Source organism: Squalius cephalus (genome assembly GCF_949319135.1).
Source record: "Squalius cephalus genome assembly, chromosome: 13".
NCBI classification, from domain to species: Eukaryota; Metazoa; Chordata; class Actinopteri; order Cypriniformes; family Leuciscidae; genus Squalius; species Squalius cephalus.
The window spans coordinates 9,958,484-9,982,098 of record NC_137134.1 but is presented as its reverse complement, the minus strand read 5'-3'; the positions used below and the strand labels follow the sequence as shown (position 1 = coordinate 9,982,098).

The window sequence follows — 23,615 nt, the reverse complement described above, 5'->3', positions numbered from 1 at the left end:
CTCCTCCTGTGTTACTGAATTTGAAGATACTGAATTCATGCTCACAACCAGGAAAGATATAATACAAAAACTAAAAATGATGTATCATTTGAGAAAGACGACTTCGATTCATGTGATTAGTCGCATTATAAAGTGAAATTTACTTGCAGGTTTTACGTGTTTTACTTGGCAGAGCATGTCTGGCATCACTGTAAGCTCATTTGTCTTGTTAAATTTCAGATGCGAGTCATTCAGTTGCAGTAATCATTATTTCTCCTCCCATTTTACAGATCACAGAAGCAAGCAAGGATGTGCTCCCAGCATGGTTGCATTGGGATGCAGAGAGTGGCACACTTCAAGGCCTTCCTCTAGAGACAGACAAGGGCGTTCACTACATATCTGTTTCTGTTTCCAATGAAAGCCAAGTCTCCCAGAGCCCAGATGTGTTCTCCATTGAGGTGCACCCAGAGGAGCATGCTGATATAGACCCTTTTCAGCTTGCAATCCAGCAATCAGCCAGCAATGATGTCCAACCTTTCATCTGTGGCAATGAGGAGCCTGTTACTGTGCTTACCGTCATTCTGGATGCTGACCTCACAAAGATGAGCTCAAAGCAGAGGGTAGAACTTCTTGCCAACATGAAAAAGTTCTCTGGCATGGGGCTTCAGCACATGAAGATTTTGCCTGTGGTCAACAACCGTTTGTTTGACATGTCTGCTTTCATGGCAGGACCAGGAAATGCCAAGAAGGTGGTTGAAAACGGAGCCCTTTTGTCCTGGAAACTTGGCTGCAGTCTGGATCAAAGCAGCATTCCTGATATTAGTAGTGTTCAGGTTCCGGCAAAAGAGGGGACCATGTCCGCACAACTGGGGTATCCAGTTGTTGGATGGCATATCGCTAACAAAAAGCCCCATGTACCCAAAAGGGTGCGAAGGCAGCTCAACAACACCCCCACTCCCATTCCCTCAATACTCCCCCCAACAGCTTACCCTGAGCCCCCCATCCGTATTGTTCCCACACCAACCTCTCCTTCTATTGCTCCTACCTCAGAAAGTTCTGCCCCACCTGTTCGTGGTCCTGTGCCACTTCCCGTGAAACCTACCATTCGGAACAAAGACCCTATTGCCTACACTCCAACCTTAGGCCCCCCTCAACCAACACGTGTAATGGACTCCACCAGCACTATTGGCATCCAGCCCACCATGACCAGGCCTGTATATGTTGGAACCTCTGTGACCCCAGCAACACCCACCACCAGGACAAAACCGACAAAAAGACCTGGAAAGAAACCCAAGACAACACCAACGATACCAAGGGAACCCAAGTCCACCACTACCAAGCCACCAAGACGCACCACTCCCGCAGTTATTGTACTTGATAGCAATACAAAACCCCAGCTGCGTAACGCAATCGATCAGGTGAATGCCTACGTTGGCACCTACTTTGAGGTGAAGGTTCCATCTGATACATTTTTCGACAAAGAGGATGGAACTACAGATAAGTTAAGGCTCACCTTGCGCAAGGGCAATGATGTAGTTGGGGATGATTCCTGGATACAGTTCAATAGCACAAGCCAGTTGCTGTATGGATTACCAGACCAGGAACAAGAAGGAAAACATGAGTATTTCATGCAAGCAACTGACAAAGGAGGTCTCTATGCAATGGATGCCTTTGAGGTCCATGTCAATCGATGGGGAGGCAGTGTTAAGTCACCGGTGTTGTTTACTGCCATGTTTGAGGGGGATGCGCGTACAGTCACCAATGACATTCACAAGAAAATCCTTCTTGTCAAGAAACTGGCCCAGACTTTCGGTGATCGTAACAGCAGCACTGTTACGCTGAAGAACATCATCAAGGGCTCCATCATAGTGGAATGGACCAACAACAGCCTTCAGCAAAACCCCTGTCCAAAAGAGCAAATACAGCATTTGAGCAGAAAGATCTCTGATAATGAGGGTAAACCCTCTATACAATTCACTAAACTCATGGAACCAGACTTCAAGGCGTTAAATATCACTGTCAGGGGCACAGGAAGCTGCCGTAACTACATGTTTGTACCGTTAGGTGAGATCCCTGATCCGACCCCATCTCCTGTTACTCCTGCTGTGGGCGCGGGAAGACAGAGCACTGATGATGTTTATCTTCACACCGTCATACCGGCAGTGGTGGTAGCAGCCATTTTGCTGATTGCCGGAATCATTGCCATGATTTGCTATCGCAAGAAGCGCAAGGGCAAGCTGACTATAGAAGACCAAGCAACTTTCATCAAGAAAGGAGTGCCCATTATTTTTGCGGATGAGCTCGATGACTCTAAGCCACCCCCCTCTTCAAGCATGCCCCTTATCCTTCAAGAGGAAAAGCCTCCGCTTCCTCCACCAGAGTATCCCAACATGGCTAGTCCAGAGACAACACCTCTGAACCAGGACCTTTTGGGAGAGTACACACCTCTACACGATGAGGATCCTAATGCCCCTCCCTACCAGCCACCACCACCCTTCACTGTCCCAATGGAGGGGAAAGGATCCCGTCCTAAGAACATGACCCCATACAGATCTCCACCCCCTTACGTGCCACCCTAATGTTTGCTGAAACCTCCGGAGCAGGAGGATGGGGAACTTTTGTAGTTCCACACCAGTGTTGTCTCTTTGCATTATGGGATTTTTAGAAGGGGGGCGCTGCAAATCTGGGTTTTGGGTTTGAATGTGATGGGATGGTTTTTGTTAAACAGGACTCTTAAGGAGATGTGGGAGGGTGGGGTGAGTGGATAGTCTGCGAAGGACAGCAAGAACAACCTCAGCCTCTGACTACTCTGGTTATTGCTAAACTGTTGGGGATGTACCCTCCAGTCCTGGCGCTTTTTGTGTCTAGATGGGCTTTTTTTGACTAATTATTGGTTTTGTTTTGTTTATTTCTTTTCTTTTGTTTTTTGTTTTTCCTATTTTTGACAAACTCCTTGCCTAACAGCACTCTTTCTATCTTCTGAATTCGTTAATCTTGAATAATATAAGCGGACAATAAAGCTGACTGCAGGTGCAAAAGGTTTCTTAGAGAAATTCAATAACAGAAGGGGAATAAAAGAATGGCCTTGAGAGACTTGGACAGGCATGCAGACAGTTTTGTGGGATGTTGATTCATTATGGTTTTGCCTTTTAACACAAAAATTAAACTGTTTTTATTGTTATTCACATGTCTAGTTAAATCACTACAAGAAGAGGTAGCCAAAACGAAAGATTTGTTTAATCCACTGTATATTTGAAAGTTATGCTAGAACATCTTTCATTTTTATTATATATATTTTTATTACTTTTTTTAAGTATCACACTGAAAACACTATTTTCCACCCCTCAATTCTGAAAAAAAGCAACAAAACAAAAAATTAAATCACAGAGTGAACATCGCAAAGTGTGTTCTGACTTGAGAAATGTGCTGTATAGTTTCTTGCCAGCCATGTGAAACTTTTGGAGGAGGTAATCTAATGAGTGAGTCGTCTATGCAGATTCTGCCTTTGACCTGCCAGGCTGAAGCCCAGTATTGATCTCACTTAATCATATTTCCCATAGGTCGTGAAGAAATCTTGTGATGTAATTGGATGTACAGGTTGACGGCGTCTCCGTATCCTTAATTTTCTCATAAAACTGCAGGAACAATGTTCAGCACCCTCAAGTCAAAACCACCAATATACTGTTTCACCAGTTAAACTCAAGCTACTGACAGTCATTGAGACAGATTGCTCAATTTCAAAGACTTGATTTAATCAGAACAAGCTCTGGTTTCAAATGATTTGTAGTTTCTTTTTCTTTTATTTTTATGTTGTTATTTTAAAAAAAAAATATATATATATATATATATATTTCAGTGATGATTATGGAGTATATGCCTTGGATCCACTCAAACTAATTCTAAATAAAGACTGAAGATTTTGATAATAGTGACCCATCCTCTACACTACGGCATTGTTTATTATATGTCATGTCATTATTATATATTTGCAGTTGAATGCCATATTTTGCCTTGGTGGTATCGCAGCAAGTGTCTTCTGTACATAATATTCTGCCTGTGGATATAACTGTATTTATAGTCCAAACGTGTGTAAATCAGATATGGTAAAAAAGAAATAGAGAAAAAATATTACCGTTTGTTTTAGATGAGGGGTGATTATTTTTTTATACATATATAGTGATGGCTATTAAAAAAAAATATTTGCGCAAGACCTGGAATAGGAGTGAAAAGAGCGGGTTTCATTTACAAAATCATCACAAAAAAAAAAAAGGTTGATAAAATCACGGTCTAATTTTTTATAAAGTTTTTGATACAGCCTCAAATTGTTTATTAAGAACAATAAATATATAGTGTATTGCAATTTGTAAATCTTTAGTCTTGGTAATTGATTCATTATATAGCTTTTCCTCATCGTCTTTTTTTTTAAAGGTGGATTTCTTTGTTTACTTTAAATTTATTTAACAAAAAATAGAAAAGGCGGACTGTGTTGTCAGGAAAAATGTTGCCCTTTTGTAATAGGTTTTTTTTTTTTTTTTTCTGATTCGTGTTTTACGCTCATTTGTTTTGAGGTTTGATTTCAAAAGTGACATTTGCAATAATAAAGGTGTGACGTTGTCACGGCTGGTCAGTATGAGTAGTGTGCAAGATATGTGTGATACGTCCTCAAGTCTGACAACCCTAAATGACTGAATTGTTTCGCCATGCAGGGGGTTATGTATGGATGTAGCCTACTTTTGGGATGTAATCATAACTCGGTTTTTAATGCTTCCATTTATCAGTAAACCAAAATCCATGTTTCTTTAGTGCGTACCAGCAGTTAGAAGATGGAAATGTTGGTCCAGATACAAGTAGGATTGAGGTACATTGCAACATGCACTTCATCTTGGTACGACATTGACAAACTGCAAAAATAATTTTCCTAATCAGTATTTTTTAAAAGAAGCAAAGTTATAAGTTTGAGCAATTTGCCAGTAAAGAAAGAAATCATTCACTTTTTATAATTTACAGGAATACAAAATCAGCAAGGAAACCAGATTCTTTTGTTTCAATACATTATTTATACATCTATGTAGCAATGAGTCTGTTGCAGTAAAGCTACTGCTTTCTCATTAGCACAACTCGTACAAATAAATATTTTAGTTGGAAAAACCAAAGATGCAGATTACAAAATAGCTGTCGTTTGCTAATGTTAAGTCTGCTGCTTTCGTTCATGCTGTTAAACGGATTGATGAATAAGTAAAGATACAACAGTTTCCCCTTTTAAGAATGTTTGCTCGTTTTTCCTATAAAATACAAGCTCAGTGAAGTCGGTCAATGGAGAATATTATTACATATATTCAGTCTATATGGTTATTTTCACAAACCCTGAGCTAAGGATGAATTTAATCTGTATCACAATATTCTTTCCGTTCTTCGGCACAGTCATGATGTCTATACATTTTTAATGTGAAATCAAGTCAGCCTTACATAATTTTTTTTACAGTATTTCAGCCTGCAGAAGAAAATAAAATCACATGCAGTTTGTTTGATTAGTATGAATATAACTTTAATACTTAAACTGGAATATCATGCTTTTACGTTTGATAAGAAGGGGAAATGGTCAGTATGTTTTGTGTATATGAGTTCTGTTTCTTTTTGTTTTTTAATCGATGTGTGCAAGCTGTATTGCAAAGACAAGCCGAGTTGACGTGAGATTGACGTCGAACATTTAAGCAATGCATTTCTAAAGGTGCTGGGGTTGACCTTGGGGGCCAGGTGTAACAAATGACAGTGATGTGTTAAATGAGACGCCTTTGAGGTCTGACAATACGCAGATGCTGCGATGAAGTGCAACCTAGTAAAGAATTCAACACCAACGCAATGACGAAAACCACTTTATTCATTCTCTTTCATGTTAAACGGCGTTGGTTCATTTATACCACCAAACACTGTATGTTTGAATCTTGTATTAAAAAGTGTTCTCACCGGGAATGTGTGTGGGTTCTTTGATAATTCATTATTGAGAGATTTCATAGTTCATGCATATCATATATGCATAAGCCATTTCATTCATAATCTGGGATTAAAGAAATGTTCTGGGTTCAAACAACTAAGATACACTGACAGGTTCTTTGATTATTAATGAGGAATGATAATTTGGCTTAGTTTGTTGAAACGAAGAAATTGTGGTTACGGTAATGCATTGAAAATGAAATGTCTGGTTCTGGAAGTAAAAAAAATTGCGTTTGTTTTTCTTTTTCAATTGGGAAATTGATTTTAACGCTAACTTAGAAACCTTTAAAGACAGTGAGCAACAATGTTATTAATCGATAGTTTTTGCTTCTGTTGAAGCCATCAGCCCGCATTATTTCAACTTAGTCTTAAAATAATCGTGTTTAAAGGGATAGTTCACCCAAAAATGAAAATTCTGTCAGTAATTACTCACCCTCATGTTGTTCCAACCCCGTAAGACCTTCGTTCATCTTCGGAACACAAATTAAGATATTTTTGATTAAATCTGAGAGCTGATCACTCCTCCATAGGCTTCTACTGTAAGTGATTGAAACTTGCTGGCCCAGAAAAGTTATTAAAGAGATCGTTAATATAGTCCAAGTGACTCCAGTGGCTCAATCTTAAGTTTATCAAGCGACGAGAATACTTTTTGTGCGCAAAACAAACAAAAATAACGACTTTATTCTACTATTCATTTCCTTCTCTCTGGGCCTCGTAGTGTTTAAGCGTAGCGTGTCTGTGTTGCACGTCAACACGCATCACACATGACAAGCGTCGACCAATAGTGAGCCTACGTGGTGACGTGTAACACAGATGCGCTACGCAAAAACACTACGTAAACTCACTCGAGGCTCAAAGAGAAGGAAATGAATAGTAGAATAAAGTCGTTATTTTTGTTTGTTTTTGCGCACAAAAAGTATTCTCGTCGCTTGATAAACTTAAGATTGAGCCACTGGAGTCACTTGGACTATATTAACGATCTCTTTAATAACTTTTCTGGGCCAGCAAGTTTCAATCACTTAGAAGCCTATGGAGAAGTGATCAGCTCTCAGATTTAATCAAAAATATCTTAATTTGTGTTCCGAAGATAAACGAAGGTCTTACGGGGTTGGAACAACATGAGGGTGAGTAATTACTGACAGAATTTTCATTTTTGGGTGAACTAACCCTTTAACTTTGGAAAATGAATGTGAAAAACTACATTACCCATGATGCTGTACAGAAAATTCCACCAATCAGAAAGCAAAACCTGTCAAAAGATCTCGTTAGCTCCACCCTCTCCCAATGAGCACTGCGAATAACGTAATCGAGTCGATCTCCCTATAATCTCAAAATACTGAAATATTTGAATATATATGCACATTTTGCAATAAACTTCAAATATATATAATTCTCCATTTTAATTTGATATGCTGTTCACAATGCTTAATGGGATTGTACTTCTTTCCATCACTACAGCCATTACGTACACAGTCTTGTACCTTTGTATTTTTGTCTGGTTTTCAAATACCTTTTTGCTTCAACTCAAAGTTTGTAGAGTCATGATTCACCTCGTAGATGGTTGGCTTAGTTCATGGCTTTTAACTCTGAAGGGTTTTTTTCAAATGAATGAAAAATCTTCTGGAACCAACGCCACTGAAAAAGTTGGCGGGCGCTAATGCACTATTAGTGAATGTGGCCTATTTTCAAGGATAGTTGTCATACTTTTGTAGACAAAATTACCAAGTTCACTCAATTTTCTAGTAACTAGCCACATTTCACAACTCAAGTTATGTTAACCTTCTGGTTCTCTCTGGTCATTTTTGTTTTTTTAGTATTTTTTTTTACTTCATCGGAATGGGACGAAACTTGGTAAAGGTTTTGGCACTTCCTGTGTGAACACATAAAAAAAAAAAAAAAATCAAGGACCTGATTTGAAAAGATTAAATGGTCCTGAAGAAAATAGTCACACTTATGCTCCTCACGGTCATAAATGAGCGCATTGGAAATGAATGGGAGATGAATGAGTGAAAACTTTTGGTACTGCGGCCAAACAAGATCGTACTGAAAGTCTCGCTGTTTTAGAGTAAAACGTGTTTTTGAAAATATAAATTTCATGTAAAAATGTAAAATAGTATTTTTCATAACAAGAAACGTAAAATTCAGTAACTTTTTTCATTTAATTCAGCAATAATCTGCCAAGTGTAGTCTAGTTTTAGTTGCTCAAAAAGTGAATAAATGTATTATAAATACAGCCCAAATATAATTTAGTACCATAAAACCCCCTAAAAATACAAAATATTGGAATTTTAGAGCACCAGAAACATTTCTTTAATTAATTGTGGATTAGCATATCCGGTTTCCATTTCACATCATTTTTGCAATTCCCCACAATCTCATAACATTTTTTTTTTATATTGACAGCATTTTTTTCAAAGGATCCTCCTCAGTAAGACCCCTCATTACCATCAAAGACCGTGAACCCTCCAGCAAGTGACCTTTTGGGTAGAGCGCCCTTGATAAAACCCTTTCGTTTTTGAGGATCTGAAGCGCCCTCGATGGCATCGCGGCCTTTAAACCCCCCTGACAGCTAGAGATCCCACATTTTTCTTTTCATTCACTGCTCATCTATCACAAACAAGATTCATCTGTTCTACAAGATAAATTATACATGCCATACCCCTTACATTCCCTTTGTCTTAATTTAGAATAAGAAACACAAGTAGACAAGGTGTCTCTCTTGTCAGACAAATTGAGAAGGCAAAGATGAAAGATGTTTCCAACGCGAGTTTCAATCGTCTTTATTTCATTGTTCTTCCCTCGCAGCCTTGTAGGAGAAACTTTGTCAATTACTTACACATTTTTTTTCCAGGAGATTTCAAGATTAACAGGATTATTTCCATTGCATTGACAGCTTTAAAAAAAAAAAGAAGAAAAACATGAACCAGTTCACATAGTCGCATTGTGTTTTTCTCAATGGTTCGGAGCTGAAAAACATCCAGATGCTGCATGTTCAATCATTATGGGCATTCAACTATTTTAATAATGTTCTTCCAATTCTCTGAACTGTTCAGATCACATTAAGAACAATGTGTCCTCGCCTCCACATGGAATGTGACGTTAAACCCTTGAAGTTTCTAATAGGATGCAGTTTAGCAGTTTACAGATTGTAGTTTTAGTGCCGAGTACATATGAAGATTAAAGGCGTTTCGCCTCTAAGGACGCCTCTTGTTAAAACGTACAGATGGTTCTGTCTCCAAACGCTTGTGTTTACTTAGCCATGGGCATTAGGATGGATGAGCCTTTTACTCTCTCCAGATACTGCAATGATTTCCTACAAAAACGAAAAACTAGAGATGGCCGGCCGTTCTTGGTGCATGTTTGCGGCTTTGCACTATTGAATTTTAAAATGAACGTAAGTCAGACTTGCTACATCCAGGGAGCTTTACACCATTACTGGGCTTATTTGTACTTACGATTCAAAATGATGTATTTTGTTGCTGCGGTTTAGTCGCTCCTCCTCAAAACTCTTCAAATGTATCAAGAATACGGCTCGGTCGTATTTCACCCCCAAAAATCTGAAGAAATGAGAACATTTGCATGACAATTTAGCACTTTTGCCCCCACTTCTCATTAGCATAATGCAAAAACATAAACATAATTAATTAAACATCATGGCAATAGTTGTTGTGCTGCTTTATGCAGATTAATGTTCAAATAAAAAGTTGGTACGAACATGATTGTATCACAGTAAAGAAAATAATTGCGGGGGAAATGTTTGAACTCATTACGGTAATGATAATTTTGAGGGGAAATGTGCTTAATTGCCATGGAAATAATGCAAAATAATGTTCCTAAAATAGACTTTCTTTTTATGAAAAATATCATTGATTTATTTATTTTAGGGTAGCATTTTGGTGACAATTCATTTTAAGGTGACCTATTACTCAATTAAGTAATAATATTAATAAAGCATGTACTTACTATAGAGTTATGGTTAGGGTTTGGTTTAGGGTTAGTTAACTTAATAATGCTGTTATTAAGTACATTTAATATCTAAATCACCTTAAAAATAAAGTGTTACCAGCATTTTTGTTAGATTCACCCATTTACCACTATGGAAAAACATCACCATAGTAATCAATGTTTTTTGTTTTTGTAGCATGATATCTATGAGTACAAGAGCACTCATAGATATCAATGCTGTGCCATTGAATTGGTCATGAGTGATATCTGATGTACACTAAGGAAAAGTTTGTCTTCAACTCAAGAAATTGTTTTTTGAAGTGAGACTGTTCCCATTTTAAACCCAGAACGTAAATGTAGAACTTAGTAACAAATGCAGAAACGATGTTTGTGTTCCTCCCATTGTTCTCTCTTTTTCATTTGAGAATATCCAGGCGCCACGCAAGTAGACAGTGGCAATTCATCATCTCACATGTGTTTGATGCAGCATTGAAACGCATGTGGTTGGGAACATCAAGCGGAGCATCTAGGACGTGGCGACGCAGCCAGGGTTTATTCCCAAGATCTGCTCGCAAAATCTGGACTGGAGTTCCGTTGGGTCTTAATACGACATCTGAGTGTATTATACATTATACTGTGTGTGTAATGTAGGAGAAGAGGAAGAGTTTGGTAAGATGTGTTGGGTACAGCTGAAGAAAATGTATTCCAATGGGTTTGATTGTCAAAATGTTGGATGTGCAAGGTTTTAATACATTACTGTGAGGTAGAATGCTTGTATAAGTTTGCCACCTTTTCTCTTTTGCTCTTAAAGCACTATGATAATACCATGGTATTTTGACAACTATCAATATTTTGTAGATGTACCACATGATAATCATGGTATTTGTTTGTTTCCTGTAACACAATTGGTATTCTTAGAGGTATCTTGTAAAAACCATTGGACAAACTGTATAATATTTTTGTGACATACTGTTCAAAAACCATCATATCATAATCATTCAATACCATGATATAAATACCAAACTCTTATGGTATCATGTTTTTTAACAAACTGTAGTTTTACCATGTTCCATAGTAACACCATGGTATTTGTTGATGTATCATGTACCATAGTATATAAGTACATGGTATTATGTTTTTTTTAGACCATAAGTACCATAATTTATCTTTGTGACATACCATTTAAAAACCATTGTATTTGAATATGGTAATCATGATATATATCAAACTGCTGTGATGTTATAATGTTTTTAAACTAAATGTAGTATCACCATGTTTTTAGTACAAGTACCATGGTATTCTTTGTTCTGTGTAAATGCCATGGTTAAAATAATATGCTGAATATGAAAATATGGTATTATAATATCTTTTTATAGTCATTTAATTTAACACATAAAGGTTAAAAAATTCATAAAGTCAACATATGGCAGACATTTCAACATATGGCAGAGCTCAAATATACAGTAAACTTTTTTTTTTCTTTCTGATGCATTTTATAGATTCACTGGTAACAAGAATATAAACAAGATACTGGATTGTTATACCTAAAGGGACAAATCATTATGAGTCGGAAATATTCATGAAGTAAATCTATGCAAATTCTAATCAGACATGCACTGTGATGGGAGAGCTTATCTCAAGGACCACGTAGACAGAAATTATCCAAGTCTGTTGTCAATTTAGAGCAGACGTGTGAATCAAACCCACATGCGCCGCTTTAAATCCAGGCTGTTTGCTTGCCGAACACGGTCTGTGTTCAGGACCTCACCATATGAGCGGGAAACGCCACTGGTAACGGGTCCAGAGTAATATTCTCTCCCATTTATCCCATTGAAATGTGTATTCTGAAAGACCACTGCCTTCTTTAATCAGTAGGAACTGCTTTAAACTTTCCTTTCCCACTGTTACTTAAAGTATTTTTTCCAGAGAACATAAACAATGGCAAGCAGTTTCTCAACATCTGAGGAAAAACCTCCATTTACCTTGTCATCTCTCAGATTGCAAACGCTAAAATGACTTCAAGGCCTGATGACACCTGGAGGGACTCAAGAAAGGAATAGGCTTGCTTCGGGATGTCCGGAATTCTGTTTTCTTACAAGGAAAACGCTACCAAGCTTCATAAAAGTAGCTCGTATCATTTGAGCATTATATTCCAGGTCTTCTGAAGCCATAAAGTAGCTTTGTGCGAGGAGAATAACATTTTTATCAGTTTTCTCTGAAAACCATCCCAAATTGTTTGTGTTCAAATACAAAAAATGGCTCTTATGTTAGTTTTGAATGAAAAGTGTCACTGTTGCTACATGAAAATGTTCTGTGTATTTGACAAATACTGCGTCTCATCCATTTTGTCTGTGATAAAGTACGCAAACACTGTGAAAGCGTCACTATGGGAAGCAGAAAGTGTTTTGCACGTCCTGACTTTTCCAAGTTAAACGCGTTCCTGGGTCAACAAACACATTTTATTGAACCTGGAGCAACATTCCTGTCCAAAACATCATATCCCTACCCCTACCTATAAGTTATCCCTAAAATCAAAGTGAAATGATATGTATAAATGATAACACTGCTGTAGAAGCCTAAACTTGACATAAACTGTAAACTCAAAAATAGAAACTGAAAATATGCCCAATGGAAACATGTCAATTTCACAAAAACTCCCATCTATCGCACAAAAGTTTTTACGCTCGCATGAGGTGGTTTTTCAGGCAATTCAAAAAAGGAATATTTCGCAAAACTGCAATGGAAACAGTTTTTGCGCACGTACAGGTCACCTGCCATTCTTTAAAGATGACGCGGTATGTTTGGACAGAAGACGATACAGAGTTCTTTATTAAACCCATAAAAAACAAAAGCATCACGGGAATACTGGATTCTAAACAACAAAGAAATGCCACAATTTATCAAGACCTTGAAACAGATCTGAATGAGGAACACCTTATATGTGCCGCTCTCAAGTATAAGGTACTTTCCTTGCCATTAATGCTTGGATAACACGTCTACGTGATTAAAAATAATGTCTAGTGCGGTGGCTGAGAACCTACTAACATCCGTTGCCGTGATTTTTGGAATGACATCGCAAGAGGAAAACATTACATCTTAGGGGCTGTTTACACGACACCGTTTTCAACTAAAAACGTAAAACTTTTTATGCGTTTTGGCCGTTAGTTTACGCGACAACGGCGTTTTTGGTGCCGAAAACGCAAACGTTTGAAAACGGGTTTCAAAGTGCACGTTTTTGAAAACCGCCAACGTATAAACAACAAAAACGCGAACCTCTGAAGACGATGACGTCATGCACATGCGTATTACATGTTCAGTCTATAGTGTTTCATCGCCATCTAATGGCCTGGAGCAGAATACAGCGCTTTTAGTCGTTTTCACGGATCCGTGTGAATGGGGATCATTTTGACAATGGTGTCATCTGTATGTGGAAAACTCAAAGGAAACCGTTTTAAGCTTATCATTGTCGTGTAAACGTACCCTAAGTCGCATAACATTGGTTAATGGAAACGCCGTCATTACGTAATAGTTTTTAATCGACATTTAGAAAATATCCCAAAAGTTTTGCGCAAATCTGTAATGGAAACACGGCTAATGACATTGTGCTGACTATCTTCTATTAGGAAAGAAGATCACACTGGTTTAAAACAATATGAGGGTGAGTAAACTCCAACAAAATCCTTATTTTGCAGTGAACTATCCCTTTAAGAACACTATTTTTAACGCAGATCAGATGTACCGTTATACCAGAGCAAAAAAAAAAAAAAAGGTCAGCTTTGATGGACTTGAAGATAAAAGAGCAGAGGACATCAGATGAGTATGTTCCTCTCCGCTCCTGCTCCCGCGAGCTCATTCAGATTCGTCCTCAGTAACCCAGGTGTCCCCTCGTGTTGCGCCGTTCCAGGAATGATGAAGCACTGGGCCTCAAGAGCTCCACGCAGGCTGTTGGCACAATCTATTATGCATGATGAGATTTGGCCTCTCTCGATCTCTCTCCCTCCCTTCCTCTCTTGTTGGCTACAGTAGCTAGCTAGAACTCATTACTTTGTACTTGTTGAGTGGAAGCCGTTATTTCAGGCCCATTAGTTAGCCATAAGGGGTTGTTATGTGACCACAGATGCACATTTTCTACATGCTAGCATGGAATCATTTTTTAATTTTCAGAAGCAAATGGAGATTTGGGGCAAAGCGCCCCGTTTTGTTACAAGCATGTGCGTCCATGTGTGCACGGCGACTCGGCGAGTGATTGAAATCTGCTCGGGTCCAAGAAATTCACTGCAGATTCTGAAATGTCAAAATGAAAACTTTAAAGGGATTGAAATGACATAGTTTTTTTAATAAGCAATACATTTGTTACAGAATTTGTTGTTTTTTTATATACATTGGTTAGTTGTTCATTGTCAGTTCATGTTAGGTCAATCAACTAATATTAACAGATACAACTTTTAATTTTAATAATAAATTAGTAAATGAAATTATGTAGTTACCTAATACTAACCAATTTAGTTGCCTCATGTCCATATATAGCTAATTTATAGTTTGTCCACTTTTTTCTAATTGTTTATCTAATTTATATGAATAAAATTATACGAATTTCTACAAAATCGCCACCATTTGGCTAGGGTGAACGAGATTTCACCAAGTACAACATGTTCCCGGATCAACATCTTTGTTGATTCTGGAACAACATTCCAATCAACCAATCAGATTTGAGGGACAAGTTTATAGTTTAGGTTAGGTTAGGTATACTTTATTGTCCCAATGGGAAATTTGTTTTGGGCTCATGAATACAGCCACTGCATCACCAAACATAAAAAACAAACACATTACATAATAACAGAGAAGAAGGATACACATTTACAATCAAATAATTGGCCTCACGCCTCACGTTACTGTATACACTGGAAAGTACAGTTACTGTATAGTTTGTCAAGATTAGGCTCACAGCCAGGGTTAGTTGCTCTTACATCAATGTTATTCCTTATGATTAGGCTAGAACCAAAAATAAACAAGCCATAAGAACAATCAGTTTCCTTCCATTGTGCCACAAATCGAAAAAACCTAGCAAATCCAGTGAACCTAATTTATGTGCAAATCGGCTTCAGCCTCCATGGTGGATTTCACAGAAACCTCCTTCATTGGTTGGAATGGTATTGTAAATCTCGTCAGTGGCGAGGAGAATTAATGCAGGCCTGATAACTGCATGATGGCCCTTAAGTGTGATCATTGCTGTTAATGCCAGCTTTCTTGCTGGGCCTGCTTGACGCATATTATTGGATCATTGCAGTAGCAGACTGAATGACACTTTAGCAATCTTTTTCATTACCAGGTCACATAAATCCTTACGTCCTCTTGTCACTCTCTCATAAAGCCCTCTAAATGTTATTTCCCCTCTAAAGAGCTTTTTAGTATACATATGGACTTTTTGGGGGTTTTGTGTAGTGGCAATTGAGCCAGAAATTACCATAAGTGGGATCTGAGAAAACGGAAAATAAAACAACAGAAATAATCAACATAATAGTATAATTTTACATCTGACATTGCTAATCATCCCTAAACAAATCCCTAAATTTGTGCGGTTGACAAAATGAACATGCTGAGCATATGATCAGATAAAATTGAATTATGTCAAATCAAGTGGCAAGAAGGCACAGACTAGTGCGGTGCCTCGCTGTCTAATGCCTACTTAGGCAGCTGCCTTCTAAGCAGCCCAAAATGCAAAATACATTGCGTCGTGCATGTTTCGCGACTGTTTCAAAGTGAAATGTCCATTGAGTGGCTCACTGAATATGGCAACGCTTTATTACGTTGGAGTTTTTTCGTATAACCACAGTTCTGAATTGAAATGTCCGGTGAGTGGCGCTAAAAGATTAATGCTCCATTTTAAAATAACGTACACCTACACTAAACCCTAAACTTACCTGATGGTGTTAACAAAAAATGTAAATCGTAACCACCGCATTTTAGCTTGTTTTTGAACTCTTGTCTTTGAGCTCTTATGTCTTGACTCGTCTTTCACGGGATTCATACCCGATCTCTCCGCATCACAAGTACAATTATGTACCAGCTGAGCTACTGAGCAAGATTAGTTCGACAGTAAAACCGAACATGTGGAGCTGGTTAAGTGATGCAAACTCAAATCATGCACTATGGTAAAAAGTGTTTTGAGGTCATAACATAATTGTGCAAGGAAACGCATGAAAACAAGTCTTTATTAATCCATAATTTGCCCCTGTAATCATAATTGTGTGTGAAAACGATTAAAAGTGCTTGCTGTTTTACTGCCTCTAGTGTTAATTTCTGTTGGAAACTGCAGTGATATGTACGTACAGTATTTTGTGTTTTGCAAAAATGTTGCCACAGGCACGTTTTTCCAGTGAGCCTGAGTTGCTTCTAAGGCATGTTGCTAAGCTAAACACATGCTATTCTATATAGCATTATTATAACAAGCAAACTTCTAACTATTATATTTCTTTCACAGAACTATTGTGCTCTGTCAAACACAAGTTCAGTATGGAGTGCCACAAGGCTCAGTACTAGGACCTTTGCATTTTACCCTTTTTAGATGAGCTTTTTAGATACTCATATCACAATGCACACAATTTTCAACTGTCTTTATTTTCTTATCTTTATAACATTTTTCATTTGGAATGAATTTAATCCTAGACATGTTCTTGACTTACTTCTTAACATTTTGTCACCACACAAATGCTCAACTATTTTTATATTCATTATGTCACTTCAGATAGACTGCACGTTTTCTGAATGTCAGAAATGCACATACTTGTAAACGCTGTACACATCAGCAAATTATTTGTAGCTCCAAGTATAATTAATGATCTAATTGTCAGTGGTGACGATGTATTGTTTTCTCTCACTCGTTGCCATACAAGAATGAACAGCTTCCACATCCTCTCTATAGTGCAATAAAAGAAAAACTCTAATTCCACATCATCTTTTACGACTTTATTATCCAAGCTATTGATTCAATTCATGTGAAATGGGGTGCCAAAGTCTTACATTTTCAGCATATGCTCATAGCGTGCCTTCTGAACGATATGTGCTCGAATTACGACTGATAATGGATGGCTTGACATTTTGTTTTTCTAATGAAATCCTCCAAGCCTAATTTTGCTCTTTCACTGATGAAAACATGAGTCATTATAGAGTGATTTGCAGTATAATCATTTGGGATCTATTTCTGCAATGTTTTTTTTCTCCAGGTAATGCATAATGGGATGTTTGTTTGTCAGTGATCGATGCACGTGTATCTGATTTGCGGTGTGTTGTGGGATGGGCTGCCAGATGGATTGTGGGACTGTAAAAATCACAAGTGGTTTTGCGATCAAACAAACGCTGATGTAATTGGACACATGCACTGCAGAACACAACATATCGTTCAGAAGGCATGCTTCAAGCATATGCTGAAAATGTAAGACTTCGGCTGTACAGTATGTTCTGCTGAATTCCAGTTCTTCTGGGATGTTCCTAAGTGCAATTAGGCTTGTACATTGGGAAATTTCATATTCCTTTGAGGATTTATTTATTTATTTATTTTCTGACAGGCATTTTTTCAGCATTTATAAGGGTGTGTAAATAAAATCGTATCTATGTATTTTATCAATTTCACACTGCCACTGAGAATTATGGGGAAAGTAGTTTTGCCCCACAAACCTCATAAACCTGATAAATTTGACCACCATTCTTCATTAAAGGAACACGCCTACTTTTTGGGACTTTAGCTTCTTCACTGTATCCCCCAGAGTTAGATAAGTCCATACATACCCTTTTCATCTCCGTGCGTGCCGTAACTCTGTCTGACGCACCCACCGCTAGCCTAGCTTAGCACAAAGACTGGAGGTAAATGGCTCCAGCTAGCATACTGCTCCCAATAAGTGACAAAATAACGCCAACATTTTACATGTAGTGATTTGTATAGTCACAGCCTGTACAAATAACAAGGTCACATGAGACACAGCCATCTTCTAACCATATACATACTGGGAACTATATTCTCAGAAGGCGAAGCACTGCTACTTCTGCGGAGTGATTTACTCCAACTCTGAGCGAACTCTCTGCTCCTCACCATGGGCTTCTCAGGTGATGCGAGCAAATCACTCCGCCCAAGTAGCATGTGTTAATGTTGGCATTATTTTGTCACTTATTGGGAGCAGTATGCTAGCTGGAGCCGTTTACCTCCAGTCTTTGTGCTAAGCTAGGCTATCGGTGGGTGCGTCAGACAGAGTTACGGCATGTATGGAGATGAAAAAGGTGTGTATGGACTTATCTAATTCTGGGGGATACGGTGAATAAGCTAAAGTACCAAAAAGTCGGATTGTTCCTTTAACACTACACAAAATATGTACACTATACATATTTTCTTTTCATATTTTTGTCTTTTTTCAGGACAAAATATATCTAAATATACTAAAAACAAGAAACATTTACTTAAGAAGTAAAATTACATTCAAATATAATGTCTTTTTGAAAATGTCTTACCCAATTGGCAAATATCTTGCATCATATATATAAAATGTAAATAGAAATCTTTTGTTAAATTAGTAACATTTTCTTGTCTTTTTTTCTATGTAAAAAAACAACATCATCAACCAATATCCTAAAATAACAATCAAATACCAAGTCTTTTTTTTTTTTTCTGACTCCATTGGCAAGTTTCATTTTTTAAAAACCTGCTAAATGCATTTTTTTTTACCAAAAACTAACAGTGCCCTAAATATGTACTCTACGAATAAATATAAATAAAACTATTTTTGTATAATTTAATTGTTCTGAAAAAAAAAATCAAAATATCCCAAAAACAAGACAGATTTACTTTAATGTCATTATATTTTTGATTACCTCATTTGCATGCTGTTTCTTGTTTTAGCCTAATAAACCTGCTAATGAATCGTATTTTTAAACAATTTGACCACCATTTTTCTTCAGCAGTACAAATAAAAATAAAAATAACTGTCTTAATTAGTAAGAGATTCTTGTCTTCCTAAATATCCAAAAATAACATTAAAATCAAGTCTTGTTTATATTTTCTGACCCCAATGGCAGTTATTTTTCATGTTTTAAACATAACTCAAAATGTTTATGAGGCTTATGCTTAAAACAAGAAAGGCTGAAAGATTCATGCATGTTTCTGACAGGAAGTTGGCAGATATTGCGGGGTGAAAGAGCCATAAGAACCTTGACGTGGATTCAGCACTGACAGCCATTGTCATCTCCCTTCCTCTTCTTTCTGCACTTTCTCAGTTTCTCACTCACACATCCTTTCTCTCGCACCTATTCGCTCGTCCTCACGCTCGCTTCTTCGCGCTCACACATTCCTTTCCATGTTCTTTCTCTCTGGAAGTCTCAAAGTCATTATATCTCTTCGCCCCGTGTGAAGGGCAAGCCGTCACATGACTCGTCATCAGTCACTCCTCATTCCCTCGCCCAGCCAGGTAATTTAGAGGGAAGGTTTTTTTTCCGACGGGACTATCCATGCAAGGAAAGGTACATTTCTCCATGAGTTTGTGTTCCTGCAGCTGGTATGGGAGGAACTGTCTGAGGACAGTGTGATTGCATGAGGGAGCTGCCAGTCCTTCAGCCGATTTGACAGACACCGTTTTTTTGTGTCTTGACATCTGGTAGCAATCGAGGTGGGCATTTTCCTCAATCTCCTTGTTCCACAGGAATAACTTTAGTCTAGAGTACATTGGGGCCTGGAACCTTAGACAATTAAGTTATATGACTTTAAAATGTATCATTGTATTGTATGTGTGGTCTTTGATGTGACCAGAGATCTAAATCTCTAACTCGAAGTAATAAATAAAACAAATATAGTGCTCGTACACACTGTCTTTAAATGGCATACATCTGTTAACACATTTCTTTTTGGCTACCCCATATTCATTTCTATTTGTTGTATTAACATTTTGATTTTATATTCATTATCTGAAAGCTAACTTTATGTTTCCAGTTAAGAAAGCATATACAGGGTAAAAAGCAATGGTCCTAGTACTGAGCCTTGTGGCACTCCATACTGAACTTGTGATAAGAAAGCATATATAAGATAAAAAGTATATAGTGTTATTATATGGTGTTTTCATGACTTTCAAAAAGAGAAAATAACAATAGTGGCAAAATGATAAATAATGATAATGGCAGTCAGAAGAGGGAAAAGGGTCACATTTACCCCCACAGCCACTGTATTAGAAACACCATCGCAGTAGTGTTCTAATTTGATGCAAATTAGACGCGTTCATGGGTCAATATTTTGTTTATATGGAACAACATTCCTGTACGAAAATATAATGCCATCCCTACCTCTAAACCAACCCTACCCATAACTTATCCCTAAAATCAGAGGGAAATGATGGGTGAATAACACTGATGTGGAAGCACTTAACCCTGGCTGTAAACGTAAATTTGACATAAACTGTAAACTTGTCCCTCAAATCAGATTGGTTGATTGGAATGTGGAATGAAAAATATTATTGTATTTAAGAGAATTTGTGGAATTTTGTATCAAACTTTATAGTTACATGCCATTGTGAGTACTGTGACAACTAGCCCCAGTCTCCCAGTCATCAGCTGTTTTTAATCTAGCTCCCAGTCATCAGCTGTTACACACTGTGCTACTGCAAAAGTGACATAATTTGCAATTTCCGTTCTTGGGTCTGTTTAACTGCTATCGACGAGTCATTTGTGGCTTGAGAGAGATGGTCGTTACATGATAAGTTGCTGCAACCTCAAAAATTTTGTGGCCCACCATTTTATGGGTAATAAAGCTTATGTACACACCGCAGCGTGTGCACAATTCACTTTTATGTCATCTCAGGCCGAGGGTGGCACACTTTTCCATTTCACTTTGTTTATGACGCCCACCTGGGCTTGTAATTGATGGATGTGACAAAGAGAAATGCTCTTTAAGTGTAACCCACACTAAGATAATTCTCTGTCTAATTGAAATGTTCAATTGTCAGGCTGTGCTCGTGCATCAAGTGTTATCAACTTTAATTGTAGTTTGATTGTAGAATAATTGTTGCCACACTTTCTCTACAAAAGTACTTGCATTACAGTATACAGAACAGCTCGGCCTCAAAAGCACATCAGTCAACTAGTCGATTAGTGAATGCATTCTTTTTAAAGCTTTAATATTGAAATAATGTATTTATTTACTGTATATGTTATTGTTTTCATTTATTTATTCAAATACTATATTAATATGAAAATATTTAAATATTAAAATTAAAGCAGCAGTGTTTAGAAGATGTTTTTTAAGAAGATTATTTTATTTTAATCATTTATTTTACTTTTTCATTTAATTTAATTCATATAATTTTATTTGTAATTATTCTATTTCTAAATATATTTAAATATTTTTAGCAGTTCTTTACAACACGCTTTTACAACAAAATCACCACAATTAACAATAAATTAAGACCATTGCTGGGCCTAAACCAGACTAAATTATGAAAGGCTTCTTTAAAAAAATAAATAAAAATAAAAATAATTAAAGATGACCACTTTAAAATACATTTGAAGACAATTACTATTATATTTTCAAACCATGACCCTAAATCACCATAATTATGCAAGGCTTCTTGAAGAGAAGTGAATGAAAATATGTAGTTTTTCACATTCCTACTTATAGCTTTCAGGTGGCAGTTATCTGTAAATATGTCATTCATCTCTTAGACTCTTGTTTTCTCTTCCGATTTGACTGTTTCTCTTATCATTCATGACAGATCTGCTTCATTGATTAACCAGAAACTCCCCAGCACGTCTGGCTTAGTATTCTAGACTGAAGCTGAACGTTGCATGAAAATATCACAGGCTGTTCATTTGTATGTTGATAAAACGCAATCTCTCGGTACCTGACCGAATTTGTAAATGCGATCCTTTTGACATTTCCGAATGCCAAGCAACAATTACTCTACGCTGAACTCCTATGCGTCTAGGCCTCTGCTCTCCCAGTGGATATCCGTGGGGATTTGACGGTGTTTACACCTGGATGTCGATAAGATTTTAATACCCAGCCAGATGTGAAATATAAAGATAACACTTTAATGCGTTAGCTGGAGCAGTTAATCATTCCACCTTTAATAGTCTTCATCTGGGCATTTGCATGTGTGGCAATTACACAATTGTCTGACTGCTTATGTAGAGTGTGGTTTGATGTTCAAATTATAGAAGTAACGTATGCTTGATTAAAGGCTGTTTCATCCAGCCCTTCATTAGCTACCACTTGTCGTTTGTTTCTTAAAATGAGTCATTTGATTCCATCTGGAAATCAGAGTCGTAATAGGATGCCTTTAATACATTGCTCCATTTTTGACTAAATGCGCTTAATGGATAATATTTATCTTCAGTGAATATGCACAGTGGAGTCTAAAAGTCTGAGACCACATTAAAAATCTGAGATTTGAAATCTAATTGAAACCATAAACAGAAAGTTTTAGGATTTTGAGACATTCAACATATGATGTAAAATGATTTATATATATTTAAGATTATGCACTACTATTTCTAATCAAATAAGCAAATGTATAAAAACACTGAAACATTGAAGTTATCTTGCTGGATAACATTGATCATCAGGCTTTTTCCATGTCATCTCAAATCAAACGAAATTAAGAAAAAAAAATCATTATCATTTTTGACCCCTCTTTATATCTTTATATATATGTTAATATACCTTTCTTCTGATTTGTTTCGGTGTCATAAAACATTTCACTCGATTCTTTATCAAGCTGCCTCATCTTGATTGTAAGTTTCCAGAAAGGGAGAGTATAATTGCTATCTGTGCTCCCAGTCAGAGCAGAACTAATTGGCGCTGATGAGTTCGCAGAGTATCGTCAAAACATGACGTCATTGCACACATGCCTTTTTGGCTGTCGATGTGTCCACGCAGGCAGTGAGAGAGTGAGAGGGAAGTTTTATTGGCTTGCTCAAGTCACACAGCTTGGTTTTCCTAATCTTTGTGCTAATACTAAGCTAGCTACTGTTTCAAGGTGGTCTGTAATACCTGAAGAAAGCTGTTTGTTAGCATTCCCATTCATCTCAGTAGAAGCTGGCCCAGGTACAATGTGAAAACTGACATGTTTTCAAACACCTGAGCCGTATATGACTGCACTGATCATCACAACAATACGCAGAGCCCCAAACCCATCCTGAGAAGTGAAGTCAATTTCATGCTTTTTAAGGGTACGTTTATATGACAACAATGCACTAAAAACTGAAAAGTTTTACCTTTGCATTTTTCATGTATAGACAACAGTGTTAAAACGACCCCCGTTCTCATGGATCTGTGAAAACGACTAAAAGCGCTGTATTATTCATGCCAGGCCAGTAGATGGCGATATCACTTTGTAAAGAATGAACACGTAATACACATGCGCATAACGTTACAGTTTTCACAGATTCACATTTTTGTAGTTTACACGGAGATGATAACGGTATCGTTTTCAAAAACTTGCACTTTGAAACCCGTTTTCAAAAGTTTACGTTTTCTAGCTCTCAAAACACCATTGTTTTCAATTTTAGTTAAAAACGGTGTCATGCAAATGGCCCCTAAGAGTCTAACAAAAAATCAGCCACTGGCAAAACCTCTATGATAATATAATGAAATATGAATGTTGCTTTAAAAGAATCAGTTAGATATTTGAATGGATGTCAATGGCATCTATGAGCAGGAGCTAAAAGGA

At 37.3% G+C, this 23,615-nt stretch overlaps 1 protein-coding gene across 2 annotated transcripts in view; it reads left to right on the top strand.

Annotated features, from left to right (window-relative positions):
- The window catches only part of dag1 (dystroglycan 1), a 41,024-nt gene extending 35,075 nt beyond the window's left edge, over window positions 1–5,949 (top strand). For both annotated transcript variants that reach the window (XM_079889898.1, XM_079889897.1), the window contains exon 3: window positions 270–5,949. In XM_079889898.1, the coding sequence (XP_079746024.1) occupies window positions 270–2,558 (2,289 nt within the window). In that variant the 3' untranslated portion in view covers window positions 2,559–5,949. The remainder of the gene's footprint in view (window positions 1–269) is intronic.
- The last annotated feature ends 17,666 nt before the right edge of the window (window positions 5,950–23,615 follow it).